General features: G+C 41.6%; 2 protein-coding genes and 1 long non-coding RNA gene across 6 annotated transcripts in view; 1 reads left to right on the forward strand and 2 right to left on the reverse strand.

Moving 5' to 3' along the window:
- LOC135504948 (katanin-interacting protein) overlaps positions 1-3189 on the reverse strand; it is a 29292-nt gene extending 26103 nt beyond the window's left edge. For both annotated transcript variants that reach the window (XM_064923906.1, XM_064923907.1), the window contains exons 1-2: positions 3079-3189; positions 2511-2609 (exon numbers count right to left, since the gene is read on the reverse strand). In XM_064923906.1, the coding sequence (XP_064779978.1) occupies positions 2511-2522 (12 nt within the window). In that variant the 5' untranslated portion in view covers positions 2523-2609; positions 3079-3189. The remainder of the gene's footprint in view (positions 1-2510; positions 2610-3078) is intronic.
- Positions 3190-3614: 425 nt separating this feature from the next.
- dcun1d3 (defective in cullin neddylation 1 domain containing 3) lies at positions 3615-13655 on the reverse strand. 2 transcript variants are annotated; one of them, XM_064923919.1, is made up of 4 exons: positions 13029-13655; positions 11387-11472; positions 10328-10883; positions 3615-5963 (listed from the first exon to the last, which is right to left on the reverse strand). In XM_064923919.1, the coding sequence occupies exons 3-4, from the start codon at positions 10780-10782 to the stop codon at positions 5420-5422; spliced, it is 999 nt and encodes a 332-aa protein (XP_064779991.1). In that variant the 5' UTR covers positions 10783-10883; positions 11387-11472; positions 13029-13655; the 3' UTR covers positions 3615-5419. The 2 variants fall into 2 exon arrangements, with proteins under 2 accessions (XP_064779991.1, XP_064779990.1); XM_064923918.1 differs by having other exon boundaries at positions 12825-13655.
- Positions 13466-18612, forward strand: LOC135504954 (uncharacterized). Of its 2 annotated transcripts, XR_010450198.1 has the most exons (4): positions 13466-13494; positions 17885-17945; positions 18093-18124; positions 18237-18612. It is a non-coding gene; the product is annotated as an uncharacterized LOC135504954 (long non-coding RNA). The 2 variants fall into 2 exon arrangements; XR_010450197.1 differs by lacking the exon at positions 13466-13494 and having other exon boundaries at positions 17095-17945.
- Positions 18613-20429: the final 1817 nt, after the last annotated feature.

The following is a 20429-nucleotide window of genomic DNA, read 5'->3' on the forward strand; positions in this document are numbered from 1 at the left end:
TATGTTTAGCATCAGACTGCATCTTTGAAATGAAGATAATGGATAGGCTATGAGGATTGTATTCTGGTTTGAGTGTTGACAATAGCAAGACATAGCAAATTCACAGGCTCGTGCAGGTTGTGAAAGGGCGATTCCACACCAGCGTAGGCAGAAAATATTTTGGGCTATTTTAGATTGTTCTGTCAATTCTCACATAGAAACGTCATTGCGAGGGGTGTTTGAAATGCTTTTTAGATTTGTCTCACAAACCATTTTGTGCCCATTTTAGACCTATACAAGCCTCTTGTAAGACCTTATGATCCCTGAACTGTACATGATACAGCCAACCTTGTGGTCTCATTATATCCCGTATAGTGTGTTCTCAAATATGGAGAATGTCTAGATTCTGAAATACACATTTTCACATTAATTTATTCAACATTATAAACATTAATAAAAATATTACCCTCAAAAGTACCGTTTTGGATTTTGAGAATTTAAAGACATTTTTTGGAACAATATACCCTAAGAGAACATCACATATCCAGAGTGGGCTCTCTGCTCATTCTGAGGTTTTGATCAAATTTTTGAGCACCATCAACACACTGAATGGAAAAATTGATTAAAAAGAATTCTGCTGGTGATTTGCAATCCTAAATAAGGGCTGTGACTGGTTAATTTTTGTGGGGGGGGATTTATTTTACTAGGCAAGTCAGTTAAGAACTAATTCTTATTTTCAATGCCTGGGAACAGTGTTGTTGTTCAGGGGCAGAACGACAGATTTTTACCTTGTCAGCTCGGGGATTCGATCTTGCAACCTTCCGGTTACTAGTCCACACTCTAACCACAGGCTACCTGCTGCCTTAGGTGGATGACCTAATGACCTATTAAAATTACCAGAGAGCCCACTCTGGAAATTTGACGCGTTTGAAGAGGAGCCTATATTGTTCTTAACAATATGTCTAAAAATATGAAAAATCTAAAGGGGAACTTCTAAGATACAGTATTCCTATTTTTTATGTTGAATAAATTAATGTAATTTTTTCCCTTTCAGAATCTAGACATACTTCATATTTGAGAGCATACTCTAAGGAGTATAACAACACCAATATGTTGTCTGTATCATGTATGGTTCACAGATGTGTGATACAAAATGTAAAAAGCACGTTGAACACACTTCCTTCCAATGAAGTGTTGATGTAAGAATTGCCAGAACAATCAGAGATACCAAAAATATTTTCGGCCTATGCTGGCATGGAATCACCCGAAAAGGGGATGTAATCACTAGCTCTCTTACATAAGTCTAGCAGCCAACTAGGCTTCACCATCTGCAGGAGCACTGGAGGAAGAGGAGGAAAGGTGAAGGAAGAAAAGAGAACAGCAGAATAGATGCACTATATGACGAGAACCAGAATCTAGTCTTGCAGGAGATGTTGATGTGGCGAATCTCCTTTAAACCCAGGAAGCAGCAGCCATTCACCAGCTTTTCAAGCTTAACAATGTCAAAAAAAAGTTTGTTACTGACCAAATATGGTGTTTCGATTAGCAACTATCCTAATTTACTGCCGTCACGGATGGTACATACTTCCATAAAAGGTCCAAGTAAAAAGTTACATGCAACCGAAATAGAAAGCTTCTTCGACACCTCCAATGTATTGGTTAAGATGTTGTAGCAATCCGAGATCCTTGGGTTGTGAGTGATTGGAGGTGCTGAAAAAGGTATTCTTTCGGTTGCTTGTTCATTTTTATTTAAACCTTTTTTGGAACTATATGCCCTCTGTGGTGGCAACACATGACTATAGTTAGTAATCAAAACTCCACATTTGGTGAGTAATGAATGCATTTGAACATTAATAAGCATGAAAAGCTAGTGAATGGCATATTGAATAGCTGCTTCCTGGGCTTAAAAGGAGATTCACCATAAAGCCAGATTCTGGTTCATATATGACTATGTTATAACAGGTTCAATACTAACTTTGGCAAGTGACCATGTAGGCAATCTATTGAAAAGAGGGTTATTCGCACACTTTAAGTAATTCCAGATCCATATAATACCTTTTAAAAAAGAAGAAATTCCAGCAGACTGGCATCCTTGTATGCACCAAACATCGAATCAATTAAAATCCATAAACCACATTATGGAACGAGCATAGGCTACAAGAATGTACCCCGCCCAAGTAATGGGGATCATAATAAAATACCCAGAATACTAAATGTGCTCGTGTTTCTTGTCACAACGTTGGTAATCAAATCATAAAAAATAATGTGGTAAAGAGGCACAGACATGACATTAACAAACCTAAAAACGTTTTGTTAATTATTTTAATATTTGTCAGGATATGCATCTCCTTTACAAGGCTCCCTTTGCCCCTGACCAATATCCCCCACCTTAGAGGTGGGGAGTAGGCACATAAATCAAGCTTTATGGCAGTGAAACGCAAAGCCATCCCTTTTTGTAGTGAACGTCTATCCACATGACCTCAGCTACTGTGTTCTCCAATTGTTTGAATATAAAATAAAACGGAACTCACCACTTTATCCATTGTGGGATCACAGACACTGGTTTTCACATAGCCCTAATTCCACATTTTGAGAGGATGTCAACCCACGATGATTTTCTAAATTCAACTCTGTAGCAAGGAAATAGAAATTAACCGAGATTATGACCTTTTTATGAGGACCGTCCGACAGCAATGTTGCCGCACCCGAAATATATATTTTTTTCTCCCGCATAAGCAAAAACTGCACGCCGCTGCTAAAATTCTGGCCCTAGCTACATTCGTGGTCATTGTTACAACGGCAGTTTTTTTGCATTTCACATACATTTCAACAATGCACACCACATGTTGAAGTTAGCTCACTCGGTGAATTAAGAAACATAGCTAGCTAGATAATCAGCTTTATTTGTGCAGGCTATGCAGCTAGCAACTCGGCGCTAGCTAACGTTAGCTGATGTTGCTGGCTGCAGGAATAAACTGTGGCTAAACTAGCCAGCTAAGCTAACGAATGACTAGGCTAAGGAAGTTTACCACTCATCATTTTTATCAACTTCCTGTTTTTAGACAATATACACTTTGATTAAATGTTTTAAATACTCACAATCCAGAAATATTTACACGGGTATTTTAATGCCGTTTCTCGATATCAGATGAAGTTTCCGATTCTCATGTGTCCAGTGTTGTTGATAACAGTGGATGCTGGTTACCAGGAGAAACATCCACCAATAGCGAAAGCCCCTGTGTTGGACACACCCCCTGAGGAGGAGGACCATGTTTTGTGTACACTGCCTGCCTACAGCAAATACACTACAGCAGAGCAAGAAATACTGTACTTTGCCCAGCAACCCCTACTAACCATAATAGATTATACTCTATTATGGTCATATCAGAGCTACAATTTTTGCAATTTTCTCAAACTTCACCAAGGTATCAATAAAAAAAAGTTATATTTCTAAAGAAATTTTTTTGTTTAAAAAGTAGAAACCAGGGCAAGGAGCATCCTGGGACATTAGAAAACAGCAGGTTTGTCCGATCAGATGCCCGAGTCGTGTTCAAATGTCCTCAAAAGCCAAACTGCAAACCCTCCATCAGAACAGGACTATGACACCACCGAAACAAAATGAAACTCCCCATATGTATTTTGTGGTCCACTGTCAAAAGTTGGAACATGGTTTTATTCATTATAAATCAATGCATTTTATATAAAAAGAGCAAAGGAAAACATAAACCTCACAAGGGCACCCCCTGACCACACTGGACTCAGTTGCAGACACTCAATGAGCCATGCACCTGGTTAACAATGATCCACTGTCACCAAAAGGCCTGGGCTCTGTTTCATTATAATTCAACAGTTGTGAATGGTCTGGAAGCTGCAGACATGAATGAGAGCATTACAAGCATGGTGACTAGGAGGGCCATTGTGTTTTGTGCACTTAACACAATAGTCACTAGCAGCCGACACACATTCTTGACATGCCCACAAGACTAGAGTGAATAGCTGTCCAATGTTGTAAGATTGTTGCAAATTTGGTAGGGTCTTAACTTATTCTAACTAACTACAGAGTCCCTAAAGCAAGGGTGTCAAACTCATTCCATGGAGGGCCTAGTGTCTGTGGGTTTTTAGGTCTTAATTGAAAGGAAAAACCAGACAACCAGGTGAGGGTTGTTCTTTAGTAATTTGTGACCTCGATTCAATCAAATACAAGTGTAGCGAAAACCCCGTAGATACTCGGCCCTCCATGGAAGGACAAAAGCTTTGTAATGACCTAACACAACAGCCCTGAATGTAGCCCAGGTACAGTCACCTTCTGTCCTGTTCACAGATCTAAATTAACTACATATGTGCAAGCTATAACTTCAGGTAGAAGCCCACAGTCCATTGAATGGCTTGGTGGGGTGGTGGCCAATACCATATTGCTTACATGTGTTCAGTCCTTTGGAATCTGTGAACACTAAAGGGACAGGGGCTAGGGACCAAAATGTAACCAAGCCCTGGTAGTTAGAATAAGCTAAAGACACTACCATGGTCTAAAACACTCAACAACCTTTTCATAAATTACACTGCAGAAGAGAAAAAAAAAGGGTGTGATAATTTTCAAAGAAATTAACTTGAAATTTAAAGGACTTATAGGAATATAGCTTCAACAAATGTTTTATTTAGATAAATAGAATAAAAATAGTAACAAGGTATTTTCACCGTCGCATCACTTCAATTTTTACTTTAGGACATTATGCACACTCGAGTACGACAACGTCTTGAACAAATCTTGGTTGGCCATCACAACTACAGGCAATAGATAAGCCAAGAATATAACCCTTTATATAGTCCACATGTCAAAAATGAAAGCCAATTCATCCACACTCAAATGTTGTTCCAAAATAAAACAATTTCAATCAAGTTGATTTCACTGACCCCATAAAGATAAAGCTCAGTCTCTGGTAATAAGGAGTTATTTGAGGACAAATAGATTGTCCCAATTTCCCTTCTTCTTAATGCAATATGAGGATTTAATAAGCCTACGTCTTTGGGTGAGAGGTCCAGTCACCAGTGTTTCCAGGTCAATGAGACTTGGGAACTGGTATGGCTTTCTGGCACCTGGTTTTTAAAGCAACCCTATATACTGAGCTTTCTTTGTGAGTTGGGAAAGATTAAAATGGACCACATGTCCAAATTATTTATTAAAAAACAAACACATTAAAGACAAATAAAACAAATAACTTAAATAGAAGTGCTTAAAAACAATACAGTTCTTAGAGCCCTTTTAATAACCAGAAATAAAGCAGGGTGCAAGGAAACCCTGTCCCACCGCAACAGAAAAGGAGCGAGAGGAATAATGGTAATGTTAATACTAATTTGTCATCCAAAGATTCACAGATGTACAGTTCACTTATAGGTCAGAACCCACCAACCCCGACCTTCCTCCCTTCCCAGAATTCCATAGTCAGTGGCCCACCCAGGTCTGTGAGCCCCATCCGCTCTCTGTTTCAAGTCCATCTGTGCTGGAGGGAGAGCCCTCGGTCTCAGTGCATCCCCTCTCCTCCTCCTTTGCCCTCTTCAACTGCTCCTCCTTTTTCCTGCGCTCCATCTCCCACTCCACGAAGGTGTCGAAGAGGCTGGGCCAGGCCTCGTCCTCGCTGTAGTTGCTCAGGTCCGGCCCGATGGCCTGTGTGAAGTTGAGGAACATGTTCCAGGTGTCCCGCGAGATGCCCCGCACGCCCGACGGGTTCTCGCCGAGGAAGTCCAGCCAGTGCTCAAGGATAGCCGGCGTGTCCTGCGTGAAGACCAGGCGCCACAGAGCGATGGCGATGTCGCGCTGAAGAGAGCGCTGGCCCTCCTCGGCATCAAGGCCGAACTGGAAGGTGAAGCGGTACAGGTCCTTGAAGCTCTCCTCGCCCTGTGCCTCCAGCAGCATGCAGGAGAACCGGGAGCAGATGCCCTCCAGACTGTCCGCCTGGATCGCCCTGCATCCGTCCACAAACTCCTTCCTACAGACAGGAGGGGAGAAACAAGGCTGCATTATAGAACGCAACATAATATCAACCTTTGACTCAGGGCAATGAGCAATAGGGGCAAAACCTGTCAGTTTCTTACATTTTTGGCAACAAAGACAACTTGAGCAATTTTAAGTAGTTAACCTTTTTGGGATAGGGGGCAGCATTTTCACTTTTGGATGAATAGCGTGCCCAGAGTGAACTGCCTCCTACTCTGTCCCAGATGCTAATATATGCATATTATTATTAGTATTGGATAGAAAACACTCTGGAGTTTCTAAAACTGTTTGAATGATGTCTGTGAGTATAACAGAACTCATATGGCCCGGCGAAAACCTGAGAAAAATCAAACCAGGAAGTGGGACATCTGAGGTTTGTAGTTTTTCAAAGCTTAGCCTACCGAATACACAGTGGGATATGGATAAAGTTGCACTTCCTACGGCTTCCACTAGATGTCAACTGTCTTTAGAAACTGGTTTAAGGATTCTACAATATAGGAGGGGCTCATGAGACCTGTTTGAGTCAGTGGTCTGGCAGAGTGTCTCAGGCTCGTGATGCGCGCTCCAGACAGAGTAACCTCTTGTTCCAGTGCTTTTCTTCAGACATAGGAATTCTCCGGTTGGAACATTATTGATGTTTTATGTTAAAAACATCCTAACGATTGATTCCATACATCGTTTGACTTGTTTCTACGACCTGTAACGGAACTTTTCGAGTTTGTCTGGACGAAGTGCTTGCGCCTCATGAAGATGAATTAGTGGGCTGAACACGCTAACATCAAGTGGCTATTTGGACATCAATTATGGACTTTATGGAACAAATCAGTCATTTATTGTCGAACTGGGATTCCTGGGAGTGCCTTCTGATGAAGATCATCAAAGGTAAGTGAATATTAATGGTGTTATTTCTAACTTCTGTTGACTCCAATATGGTGGATATTTCTCTTCAAATATTTTCTAATTTCACGCACTGCCTTTTCAGCGGAATGTTGTTGAGGGGTTCCGCTAGTGCCTGCGCTAGAAAGGTTAATAGGTAAAAGTTTCCCAACTAAGCTAACTCTGATAAACATCACATGGGCCTCAACATAAAGTCAGGTAAAGTAAAAACAGAAAAAAGAGGAGCACGCTTTACAGCACAGGGAGAGAAAGGGCAAGAAACCCCCTTGATGAGAATGGTGCTGGAATGTATAGCGGCCATTATACGGGCCCCTGCTCACCCCAGTCCAGGCCTGAATCCCCGACATGCGGAAGAGAAAGAGAGGGGCGATTTAGAGGCTGACGTGCGGGCACCCTGATGAAATTACGGCGGCGAGTGAATAAGTGGCCTCTACCCTCTGTTCTACTGGCAAATGTACAATCACAGGAGGACAAACTGGACGAGCTACGATCGAGACTATCCTATCAACAGGGCCGGAAGAATTGTAATATCCTATGCTTCAAAGAAACTTAGCTGAACATGGATAATAACTGGCATGGATAATATTCTTGCTGTTTTTTATGCATCGGCAGGACAGAACAGCAGCTTTGGGTAAGCTCAAGGGGGGGTTCTCTTAACTACAGCTGGTGCACAATCTCTAATACTAAGGAAGTCAAGGCTCTGCTCACCTGAGTTAGAATACATCATTAGCTGTAGACCATACTATTTATGAAGTGAGTTTTCATCTATCTTTTGTAGCTGCCTATTTACCACCACAAACTGATGCTAGCACTAAGACAGCACTCAACGAGCTGTACAGAGCTTTAAGCAAACAAGAGAAAACTCACCCAGGTGGCACTCCTAGTGCCCAGTAATTATAATGCAGGAAAACTGAAATCGTTCTTACCTCATTTCTACCAGCATGTCACCTGTGGAACCAGAGACTAAAAAAACTCTAGATCACCTTTACTCCACACACAGATGCATACAAAGCTCTCTTAGCGTTTTTTAGGCAAATCTGGCCACAACTCTATCCTCCTGACTCCTGCTTACAAGCAAAAACTCAAACAGGAAGTACCAGTGACACGCTCAATACGGAAGTGGTCCAATGAAGCGAATGCTAAATAAACTACAGGACTGTTTCGCTATTGGGTCATTCTCATGAAATCCTTAAAATACCATGGCAGTAATGATTTTAAATATAAAACATGTAATTTAATATAACAAAATATCATAAAGATAAGTGTTCTCTACCTTGCACAAAGAGTAATTTCAACATAGGAATTAATTATTTTTGTATTTTATTGCATTTTCTGCTAAATTCTCATTACCACAATGCGTCCAGCTCTGTCGGAATGTATGTTATGTTGTAATTTAAACAGAATAAAATGAAAATATTCTGAAAAAAATAAATGGATGTTCTACTAGATGTTTTCAAATGACAGAAAAATTAAACTGAATATTCATGTATAATAATAATGCAAAAATATTGGAAAAATGAAGTGTCCATGACTGACATTTTGAAGGACTGTTCACACACAGAGAATTTAAATAAGCAACACATCTGCCAGTACCTTCAAGAAGGCTACCAGGTAAGAAGATCTCTTTATATTTCTCCAGTTAAAAGTTAAACATTCTCTTGGCAGACCGCGTACATGACAGTAGTTTGACATTTAGAAAAACGTTATTAAATTTTCAATGAAAATATACTTAATTAATGTCTAATTATGTACATTGAGTAAAAATTTGCTGAGTCATCAAGTCTCTCTATTGTTAGCAAAACATGCTACGTTTCCTCATCCTTCACAACACCATTCTCACTTAATGCTGCAATTTAAAGCCAGTTGCGGTAGAGAGAACTTCTGTTTCAGTAATGAGAATTTAATCATACAGACTATATTTTTAAATATAATTAACTATTCATTTAAATATTACTTGCTAACTGTTGATATTTTGCTTTATGTCCTGTTTAATTGCAGACAGTCAGCAAGTGACAAAAATACATCTTTAGCGAAGGCTGACAAAATTTAGAGAAAAAGTTTACACCAACCCAGAACGGCTGGAAGAGTACAGAAGGAAGAAGAGAGAGGTTAGGGGTTGGAGAGGTTACAGCAAGCATAATTAGCATATATATGGTCTATAGGAAGCCTATGCCCTCATACAGTGTCTATAGGAAGTCAATACGCTAGTGTTAGGAAGTCTACACTTACACGTGCACACATCCACCACACACACATCCACACGAGCGAGCTCACACACACACAAAAAATCAGTAAGCCGTTTATACTATAGGATGTCCACACACAGTCTAAGTCGTTTAGTCCCTACTATAGGATGTGTACACACACACACACACCAAGTCTGGAAACAACAGGACCCTTAACATCTTTTACCCCCAAGCCATAAGAATGCTAAATAGTTTAATAGTTAGCCTGGTTATCTGTTATTGACCCTTTTTGCACTAACTCTTGACTCATCCCATACACCGCTGCTACTCTTTACCATCTGTCACTTTATTCCTAGTTATACGTACATATCTATCTCAATTACTTCGTACCCCTTGGTACTGGTACACCTTGTATATAGCCACGTTATCATTGTGTTTCTATTATTGCTCTATCTTCCTTCTCTCTGCATTGTTGGGAAGGGCCTGTAAATTAGCATTTCACTGTAAGTCCACACCTGTTGTTTACGAAGCATGTGACGAATAACACTGGATTTGACTCACTTAACCACATCCTGTCACATTGTTCTGCTGTCACTTCAGCATGAGTCCCTGGCCAGATATGTCCCCTGATATACATTGCTTTTCCACCCCCTTTTATACAGCAGACATGAAATTAGACTTGGTGTGAACAGCAAAGCAACAGTAAACCTTTCAAGTTTCTGGCTCTAGGTAGCTCAGATGAGAATTTGTTAATAGGTCAAATGATGGTAATAGGTACAATCTTCAGACTTGGTACAAGATTACATGAAAATGAAGAGGACAAAATCATCTGAGCAATAGACAATCAGAGAAAGACCCTGTCTAATCCTTACTCATTACAGAGTGCAGTGTCAGAGCCTGTTTCGATTTCCTGTGTGCCCCCTACCTGTCAGAATAGCAAGTGAGCTGCCGTGCTGCTGAAAGCTGACAGAAGTGGGGGTGGGGTGGCCAGCCAGACCAATGTTAAATGAAACACTGCACAGTGAGAGGGGAAGCTAGCCTAAAACATACAGGGCAGCAGTAGCCATTTTAGAAATTTGGTCAGATGTCTAACATCAGCCATTGAATCAGCCATGCTAATCAATATTACAGGCTTATATGGTCCCTTTTGGACCAATAAAGTACTTGAGGAATCTTCTCTGAACATGTTTTCTGAATATCAGGAAAAAACACATTGATGAAGCATCGCCTGTCTCATCCTTACTCCTTCCGATCTCATCCCCAACCCGTCTCTCACCTTGTAAACTTGCACATGGTGGCCGCCTGGAACTTCCAGGCAAGGACCAGCACGCGGAACTCGGCGGGGTCCACGCACAGGTCATTGCAGAACCCCTCCATGCCCTCCTCCAAGATGGCATCCTCATGCGGGTCCTTGTAGCAGCAGAAGAGCTCCTCGATGCGCAGCAAGGACGGCCCCTCCCTATCCGCCACCAAGCGGTCCTCCTTCCTCAGGTCCCCCAGCATGGCTGACGCAGGGATCACCGTGGTCTCCACGGTAACCTCCATGGCGGTCTTGGTGCCGTTGAACATGTGCTCACTGGAGGTCTTGCTGCACACAGTGCCAGGCTCCTCTTTGTGCCCTCCTCCCCCGCCGCCTTTCTTGTGGTGGGACTTGGACCCCTGCTCCTTGTCGCCACTCTTGCTGCCGAGCGAGGACGATGGGTTCTTACACTTGGTGACGCACTGGCCCATGTCTCTCTCTCTGGTCCTCTCGGTCTGTCCTCCCCTCCTTCAGGCCCCACCAAGACGCCTCTGCTCTGGCCTGGTGAGACGTCTCAACATGCCCTTGGGCCCTGGAACAGAGGAGGAGTCCAACACAGTCACATGGGGTCAACAACTACAGTGACAATGAGTCACTGAATCAACAAACCCATTAGTCACAAAGGGTCAAAAGCCACAACACTGAGGTAATAATTACTTGAGAAGACAACTGCTAAATGCTAAAATAAGAAAATCATATGAAGACCATACAAGTAGGATACATCACCAATGGAAAAGGGTGAAGTGTCTGGCAGTTTTAAGCCTGGCCCAGTTACCATAGATGCTGGTACTGTACCATGTATAGGAGGGTTCATATCAAACTAGAGGGCTGAATAACTACTTATAGAGAAGAGCCTAATACAGCATGGATTACCATATAACTGACTAAAATACTAAAACTACAAGATACCACCAAATAAAACACTAAAATTGAAATGTAAGTTGTCTGGATCATACATACTACTAGCCTGCACAATACGCTCCCAGAATTGCTCAGCGATAGCGAAGAAATGGGTTGGTTCTGATAAGTACTTACAGACACTTCCTCAGAATGCCTTTATCACTCTAGATGAAGGTGTCATCTTTTTCTGCTCCATCGTGGTGACCTTAACATCGGTAATGCTGAAAGACACACAGCATCTTGTCACCATAAGCATAATGTGATACAGGGGTATTGTTCCCCCACATGTAGATTCAGTGTATGAACTTGCTGTGAATTTGTCATTTCAGATTGAGAAAGCAGTCATTTACAACATGCATTTCCACAGCCTTGAATCAAGGATGAACTACTTTTAATTGAAAGCAGCCAGTGGTGTAAAAAAGTAAAAAATACTTGAAAGTACTACTTTAGTTTTCTGGGGTATCTGGCCTCTGACCTGGTGGACTCACTAAACACATGCATCATTTGTAAATGATGTTTGGAGCATGTCCCTGGCTATTGGTAAATAAAAACATTCTAAGTAAATGGTGCCAGTTGGTTTGCTTAATATGAGGAATTTGAAAAGGTATACATTTACTTTTGAAACGTAAGTATATTTTAGCAATTACATTTACTTATGATACTAAGTATGTTTAAAACCAAATAATTTTACTCAAGTAGTATTTTACTGGCCGACTCACGTTTGAGTCATTTTCTATTAAGGTATGCCAATTGGGTACTTTTTCAACCACAAAGCAGGAAACTATAGAGATAAATATGCCTAGCCCTTTCCTTTGTTAGAGACCTTTTAATTACATAGGCCTACATTTGAAATATTATGTTACCCAATGAGGAATTCATGATGGCTTCCAGCTGTTGCAAGATTCATAAGTCAAATATTGTACTACAATTCCTGTTCAACTAGTTGGTGTTTTATTTTGTTTCTGTCTTTCATGATTTAATGAAACACTTAACAACATGCGAAAAGCCCCTGCTCACATTTATTGAAACTATTCACGAGGAATTAAAAACTTCCGTGGACATGTACAGGCGTAACACCTCCTGGAAAGACTGCAGTGCTTTCAACCACGTTCACCACATTCTATGATATACTTTATTGTTGTAGGTAGCTGACTAGGAACACATCGGCATGTATATACTGTGGGGAATATATAGCTATTTAGTTAGCAACCCATTTATGAAAATAACACTGCCAACAATTATATTTAAACTTGGTAACGTTAGCTAGCTCAGCTGTGCAGTTCTAGTTTGCATCTGAACGTTGGCTAACATACCTGTTTCTTTGTTTGACCAGCTAACATGGTAACCTAATCAACTCGACTGTCTAACAACTACAGCAACTAAGTTCCCTGGTAATAATATAGAGCCTCGTTTGTGGCTGGTTACACTTCGCCATCATCATACTTAGCTACCGACTGGCTAGCTAGCACGTCATCATGTAGCTAACCGTTAGCTAGTTATCTGTAAAGTTAGCATCTAGTATGCCATAAATATATAAACTATTTTAGACCACAAACAGGAGACGTAACGTTACCTCTTAAAAATAGTTGATTGTCGAGAAAATCACGTACATCACTCCAATAACATCAGTAAAACAAATAGCGAACTTAGAACACAACGACACAATCAGCCCCACTTAGCTAAATGCTAGCCAGCTAAGCTAATGCTAGTAGGAAGCTAGTCAGCACCATAAACAAAAACGAGCGTTTAAGTTAGCTTTTGCCTGATAAGAACGCACCTGGTTTGCAAACAACCGCCCAAGACGATTGTCTTTTACTTTAAATTGACTACTAAAAAAAGTCGGATGAACCAGTACGAAAGGCTTATAGTTTCTTTGTGTTTCCCCTTTAGTCATTGAGTGGATTTTCCCTGCATCACTTCCTCCCAACAGAGCACCAGTTAGACAGCTAGCAACTATACCATCCACTGATCTGTGTGGATGGGGTCCCCTGTTCAGATTTAGTTCAAAATTGTAGTAGCTGGCAACCTGACTAATACAGCTAAAACCCAACGAACATGAATTAACATAATATTTGGTGAAATCATTTAACTTGAAGGGCTTTGAAAAGTGAATGAAAAAAATGACTATTTAATTGTTTCGAAGCGACTTTATAACACTAATTGCTGCGAACACACCTCTCAAATACGTCAATTTAATCGTCATTTCAATGCGACATGTTGTCAAAAAGCTAACAGCACAGCAGGTAGGTCAAGTAATAATTGACAGATAATACTACTATTCGATAAGTCAGCATGGTGTTATTGCAATGTAAACATACAGCGTTAGATATTCCTACCCTAGACTTTCGTATTAAATGAACGATAAGCGTGCCATAAACCAGATACTTTGCCTTGTTACCCTGCTAGCCCATATTCATAGGTGTGACGCACAGACCCCATTATGCCGCGTTCAAATCAACTGGGAACTCGGAAAAATATGAGGTAGATCATCACGTCATTGAACTTCAAGTTGGAATGTCGTTCTAGAAAGATGGATGACTGTTCAAATCGATTTTTTCAGTCGGAGCTCGTATTTTCCAGATGTTTTGAACGCACTGAAGTTGGACATTTCGGAGTTCCGAGCTCCAAGTTGTTTTGAACATGGCATTAGATAACTAACTAGCTATATATGCCGTGTTCAAAACAACTAGGAATTCGAGAATATCTGATTTAGGTGCTTTCAAGACAATTAGGTATTTGGGAATATAAAAGCGCCCACTGGGTAGGCGCTTTTACGGTCAAACTCTGGCGTCTTTCTAGAGCTCCGGCCTGAAGATCACTATCACTATCACTAAGACAATATTTGACCTCATTTTATTCCCCTAGAAAATTAACATTTTCAACATTAATCAGCTCATTATAAATCTAATTTTATTGGTCACTTACACATGGTTAGCAGATGTTATTGCGAGTGTAGCGAAATGCTTGTGCTTCTAGTTCCGACAGTGCAGCAATATCTAACAAGTAATCTGACAATTCCACAACAACTACCTAATACACAGAAATCTAAGTAAAGGAATGGAATAAGAATATATGGATGAGCAATGACCTAGCGGCATAGGCAAGATGCAATAGATGGGATAAAATACGTTATATACATATGAGTGAACAGGCAGTGGCTCGGGTGGTTGTTGTCCTTGATGATCTTTTTGTCCTTCCTGGAGGGCAGGTAGTTTTCCCCCGGTGATGCGCTGTGCAGACCGCACCACCCTCTGGAAAGCCCTGCGGTTGTGGATGATGCAGTTTGCCGTACCAGGCGGTGATGCAGCCCAACAGGATGCTCTCAATTGTGCATCTGTAAAAGTTTGTGGGGGTTTTCGGTGACAAGCCACATTTCTTCAGCCTCCTGAGGTTGAATGGTGCTTTCAAGACAACTGGGAACTCTGAAAAATACTAGGTCAAATCATGACGTCAGTGATCTTCAGGTCGGAAAGTCGGAGCTCTAGAAAGAGGCCAGAGTTCCCGAGTTGGAATTAATACTTGGATGTTCAAACCAATTCAAACCAATTTTTCATAGTCGGAGCTTGTTTTTTTTTCGGAGTTCCCAGTTGTCTAGAACACACTGAAGTCGGAGATTCAGAGTTCCCGGTTGTTTTGAACGCAGCATAATTCTAGGCTACATAAAGACAGCTTCTACATGTATTGCTTGCTATATGGGGTTTTAGTTTGGGATTCTGTATACGCACTTTGTGACATCTGTTGATGTTAAAAGCTCTTTATAAATAAACTTGATTTGATTTTTAACCAGTCACTGGGAAAGGGCCGTCACTAGTTACCACAGCCACAAAAATCATAAACCCTACAATTCATCTTCTTAAAATGTGATTTTAAACCTAGCCATAACCTTGACCACACTGCTAACCTTAAACCTAACGCTAACCTTAAATTAAGACCAAAAAGCACATTTTTGGTTTCATACATTTTTACGTTGTAGCCTATGTTTAAGACTTGGATGTCGATTATGGCAGCCCCCGCACCTCTCTGATTCAGAAGGTTGGGTTAAATGCAGAAGACACATTTCAACTGAATGCATTCAGTTGTACAACTGACTAGGTATCCCCCTTTCCCTTTCCTTTCTCTTACTTTGTATTTGTGGAAACCAATGAATGGCTGTAGTTGTAGAAGAAGCAAGTAGCTATTTAGTCCACTGAGGTATAATTAAGCAGGAAGGCCAGAGGAGATGTGGTATATGGCCAATATACCACGGCTAAGGGCTGTTCTTATGCGCAACACGGAGTGCCTGGACACAGCCCTTAGCCGTGGTATATTGGCCATACATCACAAACCCCCGAGGTGCCTTATTGCTATTATGAACTGGTTACCAACGGAATTAGAGTAGTAAAAATAAACGTTTTGTCATACCTGTGCTATACGGTCTGATATACCACGGCTGTCAATTTATATAATAAGAACTATCTAGTCTCTGCTACTATTACTTAATTTCAGATGTTATATTGCCACCTAGTGGTTTATTGAAACATGTATGTACATGTGTTATTAACCCACATGTCCAGCACTAAATCTACCACTGTTTAAGTAATCATTCAAAGCAATGTAATGGAATATTTACTTTCACCAACCGCCGTATATATTCTAAATGTATATGTTTTCACCTATTCAATGATGTTTGATCACAGATTATATCAATTCAAACGGAGCCACCAGTCTTTTGCAGTACTCTGGATCCTTTGGTTGAGTCTAGTGTTAATTACACTGCTCAAAAAAATAAAGCGAACACTTAAACAACAGTGTAACTCCAAGTCAATCACACATCTGTGAAATCAAACTGTCCACTTTGGAAGCAACACTGATTGACAAATTGCACATGCTGTTGTGCAAATGGAATAGACAACAGGTGGAAATTATAGGAAATTAGCAAGACACCCCCAATAAAGGAGTGGTTCTGCAGGTGGGGACCACAGACCACTTCTCAGTTCCTATGCTTCCTGGCTGGTGCTTTGGTCACTTTTGAATGCTGGCGGTGCTTTCACTCTAGTGGTAGCATGAGACGGAGTCTACAACCCACACAAGTGGCTCAGGAAGTGCAGCTCATCCAGGATGGCACATCAATGTGAGCTGTGGCAAGAAGGTTTGCTGTGTCTGTCAGCGTAGTGTCCAGAGCATGGAGGCACTACCAGGAGACAGACCAGTACATCAGGAGATGTGGAGGAGGCCGTAGGAGGGCAACAACCCAGCAGCAGGACCGCTACCTCCACCTTTGTGCAAGGAGGAGCACTGCCAGAGCCCTGCAAAATGACCTCCAGCAGGCCACAAATGTGCATGTGTCTGCTCAAATGGTCAGAAACTCCATGAGAAAAGAAAAGACTCCATGAGGGTGGTATGAGAGCCCGACGTCCACAGGTGGGGGTTGTGCTTACAGCCCAACACCGTGCAGGACGTTTTTCATTTGTCAGAAAACACAGAGATTGGCAAATTCGCCACTGGCGCCCTGTGCTCTTCACAGATGAAAGCAGGTTCACACTGAGCACATGTGACAGACGTGACAGTCTGGAGACGCCATGGAGAACGTTCTGCTGCCTGCAACATCCTCCAGCATGACCGGTTTGGCAGTGGTCAATCATGGTGTGGGGTGGCATTTCTTTGGGGGGCCGCACAGCCCTCCATGTGCTCGCCAGAGGTAGCCTGATTGCCATTAGGTACCGAGATGAGATCCTCAGACCCCTTGTGAGACCATATGCTGGTGTGGTTGGCCCTGGGTTCCTCCTAATGCAAGACAATGCTAGACCTCATGTGGCTGGAGTGTGTCAGCAGTTCCTGCAAGAGGAAGGCATTGATGCTATGGACTGGCCCGCCCGTTCCCTAGACCTGAATCCAATTGAGCACATCTGAGACATGTCTCGCTCCATCCACAAACGCCACGTTGCCCCACAGACTGTCCAGGAGTTGGCAGATGCTTTAGTCCAGGTGTGGGAGGAGATCCCTCAGGAGACCACCCGCCACCTCATCAGGTGCATGCCCAGGCATTGTAGGGAGGTCATACAGGCACGTGGAGGCCACACACACTACTGAGCCTCATTTTGACTTGTTTTAAGGACATTACATCAAAGTTGGATCAGCCTGTAGTGTGGTTTTCCACTTTAATTTTGAGTGTGACTCCAAATCCAGACCTCCATGGGTTGATAAATTTGATTTCCATTGATAACTTTTGTGTGATTTTTTTTGTCAGAACATTCAACTATGTAAAGAAAAAAGTATTTAATAAGAATATTTCATTCATTCAGATCTAGGATGTGTTATTTTAGTGTTCCCTTTATTTTTTGAGCAGTGTATATAGGTCAAGTTACTCCTTGCATATATTTTTTCTATTCCCTGCTTTGTATTGTTTTTAGACCAAATGACGACAGCCACACGTAATCAGGTCCTGTCACTGTATATTAGGGTATTTCGGATCGCCTGGGGCGCAGTCCACACTCCCACAAGACACTGTGAGTGACAGAAGGTACATTGTCCAGGAGGCCCAGACCCTCTTCAGACAGAACCAACAGGCAAAAAGACAGACCCTATGTTTGTCTGTGTAGCTCGGTATCACCTGTATCTGTTTGATGAATCTGTTGCTCTGTGTATCCCTTTCAGTTGACAGATCAGGAATCAATAAAGAGGTGCTTAGCAGAATGTGAGACAAGGATAGAAATTGGTGAGTGTCAAGAAAAGCCTGGTTGACATTTTCAAATTCTTTCATTTAGTAATAATCTCTGGACAAATCAGACATGTTTTAGAGTTCACACTTAAATGCTTTTCGTGTGAGAATCTGAGTGATGTTTTCCCCCACTACGTTTCGCAGGTCTTCATTACAGGAATCCCTATCCAAGACTTGTAAGTGACAGACATCTAAACCAGAAGAAATGTTTATATATCTCCGGCGATATTGTGTGATTTCACTATCTAATGTCATGGTTTTATTTCGGTTCCATACCCTTCATTGCAGATCTACCTGCTTATAATGGGACCGGCAACCCAGAAAGGCAGGAAGCTGAAAGCACAGCAACGCATGAGGAAGCAGGCCAGCCAGTTTACTTACAGTCACATGAGGACAGCTGATACTACAGCTGATACTAGATGAACTCTATATTCTCGTGAAAGGGTTGATGTTACCAAGGACAGGAGGAAAGTTACTGGCTAATCTCAGGAGTTGAGTTGAAAATCCATCTTATATATTGGAGAAAAAAGTCATTAATTTCCAAGTATGTTTATACATGTGATTCCTCACAAAAGCTGCTATGTGGATGTCAGCATTGTCTGTCCTGTAAGATAAGTAGCCATAAAGATTTGTGATACTATTTTGAATATATTTATCATTTCAATAAATTGAGTTTTGAAAAGAACCACTCCTCTGCATTCATTCTTTCAAGGAATTACTAAAAAGTCAGATGAACTCTGTCGGGTTGAAAAATAAACTTAAGGATTTATTGAGTAAAGTGCATTAGAGTGCATACACACAACAAAGGTTTTATTCATTTACCACCACCTTCAGTTTATCAACTGTTAAATTTGACTGATAGGAACAATGTCATACTATAACCAGTTAAAGATTAGTAGGCTACTCTCTTTTCGTGGCTTTCCAGTTTTAAAGGTAATGTGCAACCACAAAATATTTTCTGTCCTTGGTTGCAACACTCACTACTGAGTTCCAAACTGCCTCTGGAAGCAACATCAGCACAAGAACTGTTAGTTGGGAGCTTCATGAAATGGGTTTCCATGACCGAGCAGCCGCACACAAGCCTAAGCTCACCTTGCGCAATGCCAAGCATCGGCTGGTGTGGTGTAAAGCTCACCGCCATTGGACTCTGGAGCAGTGGAAACGCGTTCTCTGGAATTCTGAATCACGCTTCACCATCTGGCAGTCCGATGGACTAATCTAGGTTTGGTGGATGCCAGGAGAATTCTACCTGCCCCAATGCATAGTGCCAACTGTGAAGTTTAGTGGAGGAGAAATAATGGTCTGGGGCTGTTTTTTATGGTTCGGGTTAGGCCACTTAGTTCCAGTGAATGGAAATCTTAATGCTACAGCATACAATTACATTCTAGATGATTCAGTGCTTCCAACTTTGTGGCAACAATTTGGGGAAGGCCCTTTCCTGTTTCCGAATAACAATGCCCCAGTGCACAAAGCGAGGCCATACAGAAATGGTTTGTTGATCGGTGTGGAATAACATGACTGGCCTGCACAGAGCCAGTCAACCCCATCAAAACACCTTTGGGATGATTTGGAACGGCGACTGAGAGCCAGGCCGAATTGCCCAACATCAGTGTCTGACCTCACTAATGCTCTTGTGGCTGAATGGAATCAAGTCCCCGCAGCAATGTTCCAAGATCTAGTGGAAAGCCTTCCCAGAAGAGTGGATGGAGGCTGTTATAGCGGCAAAGGGGGGACCAACTCCTTATTAATGCCCATTATTTTGGAATGAGATGTTCAAGGAGCATGTGTTCACATACTTTTGGTCATGTAGTGTATGTAAAACACCACCAGCCCTCTATGGTTTTTGAAACTGAGTAAACAGGTTAACTAGTTGGTTAATCGTTGCCAATGAAAGGAAGTTAGGCTAGCGAGCAAGCATTTTAGCCAGGTTGCCGAGGTCAACAAAAACTAAAAGTGTGTACTGTATGATAGAGTGATAGACCGTTTCGTCAACATGACAGAGAGGAGGATGGCATTGGTGTTTCTCTACAAGTCGGGTGAGTCAACATGTTTTTTCTACATGCACACACACAAGCGTTATTACTGTGGTTCTAAATCAATAGTTGTTTTAGTACTCTGAAAATGTTGGAAATTTTAACTTGCTTGACCATGCTTTGGGTCATGTAACTGTTTGTTACATGCAATATGCTTTGTGGACTTCACCAGACAGAGGTTGTTCTCTGACTTTGTGATGAAACAAAGGTGTGGTTCAATTTATTCTGCCACAGTTTTCTTATTGTCTCAGCCTAAGGCCTATATTTCACGGTGACATGGCATATGAACTAACAGGTTATAGCGCAAACAACGCAATTATCACAACACAGGTTGTAAATTGACATTTTTGTTTCTGGCTTGGCTCCCCCAGGGACTTTACCCACGCACCGCCAAGGAAGGGGATCCATCTCTATGACCGCTAGTCTTTATCTAACATTCCACTCCTTG

This window comes from Oncorhynchus masou, chromosome 18, assembly GCF_036934945.1.
Source record: "Oncorhynchus masou masou isolate Uvic2021 chromosome 18, UVic_Omas_1.1, whole genome shotgun sequence".
NCBI lineage: Eukaryota > Metazoa > Chordata > Actinopteri > Salmoniformes > Salmonidae > Oncorhynchus > Oncorhynchus masou.